At 36.1% G+C, this 4,607-nt stretch overlaps 2 protein-coding genes across 4 annotated transcripts in view; one reads left to right on the forward strand and one right to left on the reverse strand.

Annotated features, from left to right (window-relative positions):
* LOC104737916 (transcription repressor MYB6-like) overlaps positions 1 to 450 on the forward strand; it is a 5,604-nt gene extending 5,154 nt beyond the window's left edge. The window contains exon 9 of the mRNA XM_010458163.2: positions 3 to 450. Within this exon, the coding sequence (XP_010456465.1) occupies positions 3 to 238 (236 nt within the window). The 3' untranslated portion in view covers positions 239 to 450. The remainder of the gene's footprint in view (positions 1 to 2) is intronic.
* The window catches only part of LOC104735041 (probable LRR receptor-like serine/threonine-protein kinase At5g10290), a 7,747-nt gene continuing 4,777 nt past the window's right edge, over positions 1,638 to 4,607 (reverse strand). For all 3 annotated transcript variants that reach the window (XM_010454754.1, XM_010454753.1, XM_010454752.1), the window contains exons 2-11: positions 4,441 to 4,564; positions 4,182 to 4,314; positions 4,020 to 4,091; positions 3,777 to 3,920; positions 3,601 to 3,672; positions 3,447 to 3,512; positions 3,297 to 3,367; positions 3,059 to 3,199; positions 2,225 to 2,961; positions 1,638 to 2,136 (exon numbers count right to left, since the gene is read on the reverse strand). In XM_010454754.1, the coding sequence (XP_010453056.1) occupies positions 1,822 to 2,136; positions 2,225 to 2,961; positions 3,059 to 3,199; positions 3,297 to 3,367; positions 3,447 to 3,512; positions 3,601 to 3,672; positions 3,777 to 3,920; positions 4,020 to 4,091; positions 4,182 to 4,314; positions 4,441 to 4,525 (1,836 nt within the window). In that variant the 5' untranslated portion in view covers positions 4,526 to 4,564 and the 3' untranslated portion in view covers positions 1,638 to 1,821. The remainder of the gene's footprint in view (positions 2,137 to 2,224; positions 2,962 to 3,058; positions 3,200 to 3,296; positions 3,368 to 3,446; positions 3,513 to 3,600; positions 3,673 to 3,776; positions 3,921 to 4,019; positions 4,092 to 4,181; positions 4,315 to 4,440; positions 4,565 to 4,607) is intronic.

Raw genomic sequence — 4,607 nt, forward strand, 5'->3', positions numbered from 1 at the left:
AGAAAACCTACCCGTGTCCCCAGTCTGGCTCTCGGATCCCTCCATCTTAACTCAGAGTTTGTTACCTTCTCTTGTTCCTTCTTCTGTTGTGACTGATGATCTGATTAGAAACCAGTACGGTGTTGAAGATGTCAATAGCAATATCACTTCTTCAAGCGGCCAAGAATCAGCAGCTTCAGCTTCAGCTGCATGGCCTGATCATCTATTGGATGATTCTATATTTTCCGACATTCCTTAGCCCTTCTTTTGGTCTTTTTCAGGTATGTTTTGGAGGCACTCAAATCGAATTTACTCTTGGAACTGTGCTTGTTGGAGAATTTTATTCATTTGCATATCTATATATATTATAGAGACATCATATATGTATGTGCTCATGTTGTAGAATGTACAGTACAGTACATATTTCATAACTCATATGCATGTTATTGTCAATGTTCTTTATAGCATATATATGTCTGTACCCTTCACCGAGTTTATATATATAAAGATTTTTGTGAAGTGGAGATCACTTGTAGTATTAGTTTGTATATGTATAATTAGGGTTTTTGACGATAATATGGATCTTTTGTTTTACCTTCCTGGTGATAATATTCGGATCATTCATCAATATAGATATGATCATAATAACTAATAGACTATTATCAACAACAATAACAACAACAACAACAACAAAAAGACAACTAATAGACAAACTGTTATTATGTTAATGAAACACACACAAAAATCAAAGAGCAGTTTGTGTGTGTCTTTACTTTTTTGCTAAAGTAATTGAAGTAAGCAGAAAATTAAACAAATTAAAGTTAGTAAGTAGTATAAGTAGAGTTTAAATATGTTACATATGAAGACCATACATTTTAGAGCGAGTTGTTTCATTATCATTCATGGAGTTTGAAGGTTGATTGATTTGATTGCCAAAGATCAATTAATGGAAGAAGTGAAGAAAGCACATGTGATCGGCTGGCTAACTATTATATAAAAATGACAAGTAGACATTATATTATATAGTAATTAAAAGATGAAAGTATGTGATGTCAGATAAAGTGATCTCTCATTAGGTTTCAAAATCAAATCATTCTCTGAATCATGTTTTTTTAATTATCTTTGTTAAAAGTTAAATTGACTCTTAAAATTGAGGCTTGGCTTCTTGGGCAAAAGATCTTGTGCTATTAGCGTATTGCCGTATTCTACTCTCATCCGTATCCGAGTAGATCATGTTTGGATTTTTTTTGTCAATGAATAATATATGTTATTAACTGGTTATTCATATTCAATGTAATATTCTTGGACATTTTCTATTATCTAACTCAATTTAGGAATGACTAAAACATGTTTTTTTTTTACTCTATGTTATGTATATAACTCAATTTGTTAGAAACTAAAATAACAAATTGTTTTTATACACAAATATAAGCTTTTATGTTAGAATACAAATATGTATATATTTTGTGTGAATAAATATATTTTAAAAATTTATAAATAAGAGTTGGCAACATAAACAAAATTGGGACAACTTAGGACAGATAAATAGGCCCAAAAGATCCATTAATGGGCCCATATAAAAGACAACTATGTAATAAGGCCTGACAATATAAGACGACCAAAAAAGTATTCTTGCGGTCAACGAAAAAGTCAACAAAAACATCAAAAGTTCTTCTTCATTCACAGGAGGATTTTATTCAAGTACAAAGATACATCGTGAAACAACAAAACAAGATTTATACACTTGATCTTACTCTTACTTCACTGAAGAACAAAAGAAAAAAATTGTGAAGTTGGCAACTTTACAAGTAAAATCAAGATTTTGAGGTTTGGTCATCTTGGTCATCTTCCACCTGATAACTCAATGGCATCTTGGTTATGCATAGAGTCTTCACCCCAATCAAATCTCCTCTGCAACCGTTCGAACTCATGACGTCTCGTGACTTCCACGTTTTGCCACTCTTCCCATCTCTCCGCTAGCCCTTCTCCTTCTAACATCCTTACAACTTCCGACATCACTGGTCGGTCTTCAGGTGAACCTTGTGTACAAAGCAAAGCCACTTGTATCATCATCTCTACTTCTTCTTTTATATACTCCCCATCCAAATTCTTATCTACAATTGCTCCCAATCTCTTCTCTCTTTCCAGTTTCTTCACCTGTCCAATACAAAAAACACCAAAAAGATTATGGTATATAAAGCTTGAGAGAAGCTATTTCGATGTGGGATTACTCGATCATACATACGTGGTCAAGTAACAAGACATCATCTTCTTCCTCCAAACGCGAAAAGTCAATTGCGCGTTGTCCTGTAACGAGCTCAAGAAGCATAATCCCATACCCGAAAACATCAGTTCTCTCTGATGACTTCCCTGTGGATAGATATTCTGGTGCAATGTGACCCATTGTTCCTCGAACTTGAGTTGTCACATTAGTCCTTCTAACATCTACTAACTTGGCTAAACCAAAATCACCAACCACTGCTTCAAAATCTTCATCTAGTAACACGTTTGCTGCTTTCACATCACGATGTATGATCTTCGGATTGCAATGCTCGTGAAGATACTCAAAACCACGCGCTGCTCCTAAGGCAATCCGTTTCCTCGTCTCCCAATCTAAAACCGGGTCGCCAGCTTTAAGCTCTCTGAGACGATGTGCAAGACTTAGATTCTGCATGAAGGGATAAACCAAAAGACGTTCTGTTTGAGTGGTGCAGAAACCGATAAGACGCAGTAGATTCCTATGAACAGCTACACTTATCATCTCCACTTCTCTCTGGAATGCAGCATCTCCACCAGGACTTTCAAAATCCGTTAACCTCTTCACAGCAACTTTGGTGTTATCCGGAAGCACTCCTTTGTAAACTTTCCCAAACCCTCCTTGTCCGAGCACATTCTTTTCGCTGAAGTTATCTGTTGCCAATTGGAGCTCTCTCCATGCAAATCTTTTTAACTGCCCAAATGCAATTCTCCTGTCCACTTCACCTGAAACAATAGTAAAGTTTGAAGATTATAAACTCTTTCTTCCACAAATGTGCATATCAATGCATAAGAAAGGTTTCCCTGTACTTATATTACAGACCTGCAACATCCACAAACACATCACGTCTATATCCTTTATGCCTATCCTTGCAGAACAGAAACAACAAGATTCCAAAGAGAATAACTGTAACTCCGGCAACAACTCCAGCAATAATGCCAGTTTTTGGCTTGCTTGAACCACCTATCACCATAGATTAAATGTTTCAAGCAGATTTAGAATTCTCACACACTTTTGAATCAGTTGAAAACTAAGAAAATGCGGTAAGTAATGTAGTTACCTGAATGGGCAACCTCAGATACACAAGGGTGAGGTTGACGACCACCACAATTCAAGTTGTTTGACGTGAAACTATAGGCGATTAGAACCAGATCAGATTACAGCTAAAGAAATGAAAATTTCAGATTTAACCTAAAGTAGTCAAACATACTTGTATTTTGGGATCTCAAATAGACGTTGAGGAATCTGGCCAGTGAGACTATTGGAATCAAGCAGCCTACAAACGTAGTTTCAAACAATGAAATTAAGACAAAAATACTTCCAACAAAAGATGATAAGCATATACAAGGAGTACAGTAACTTACAGATTTAACAGGTTTGGAAGACCCGTGAGTGACTCCGGAATAGTCCCATTAAGTTTGTTTCTACTCAAGGTCCTGTTTAACCCATACACGGTGAACAAAAACATGAGTGATCTTTATCTATGTATGTTTTAAAACATGTCCAAGATTTAACAGCGTTAGGAGACAGAACTACTTACAAGAACTGAAGTTTCTTGAGATTACCAATAGAGGACGGTATACGACCAGTTAGCTGATTGTCCTCCAAATCCAAACTGGTCAAGCTAGTCAGATTTCCAAATTCTTCTGGTATTTCACCCGTAATCCCATTTCCCTTTAAGGTACTATATACAGAAACAACGACGAAATGCTCATAACAAAACAAGTTCTATTTCTTCTAGGAGATATCATACAAAACGAGAGGTTAAATCTAGGAAACTCACAGAGTCTTGAGATTTTCTAGAACTCCTAATCTTGAAGACAAGGTCCCCGAGAAATTCATGTCTGACAACGTACTGCAAATCACAAATGCCATGAATATAAATCATCTCCCACACTCATTTGGAAAACAACATATACTAATACTAGAGTCATTTTAAACTTACAGAGAAGTGACCAAGTTTTTGTCATCACAAATAACTTGGGACCAAGTGCAAGGATTAACTTGATTCTGGTTCCAGTCAATTAGCTGATTTGGCAATGCACGTAATGAAATCCTCAAGGCAAACAGTGCATCCCCTGAAACAGAAAAGCAAAGAATCAGCGAGTTAAGTCTCATCAATGTTTAGAGGAACCTGACAAGCTCAGAAATCTACACAAGAAAAGCTAAGAAGTGAGAGAAGAGAGCCATTAACATAGCATCACCTTGAGCATCTGGAGACACAAATGAGCATAAGCAGGCAAAAACCAACAGAGTAAAAGCCAAAGCCATCTTATGCAAGCTGAACATCTCATCTCATCTCATCTCATTAAATTGAGCTGGTTCCATCTACAAGACACATTTAATAACATTAGACCCAAAAAAAAAAAAA

Source organism: Camelina sativa, chromosome 13 (genome assembly GCF_000633955.1).
Source record: "Camelina sativa cultivar DH55 chromosome 13, Cs, whole genome shotgun sequence".
Lineage (NCBI taxonomy): Eukaryota > Viridiplantae > Streptophyta > Magnoliopsida > Brassicales > Brassicaceae > Camelina > Camelina sativa.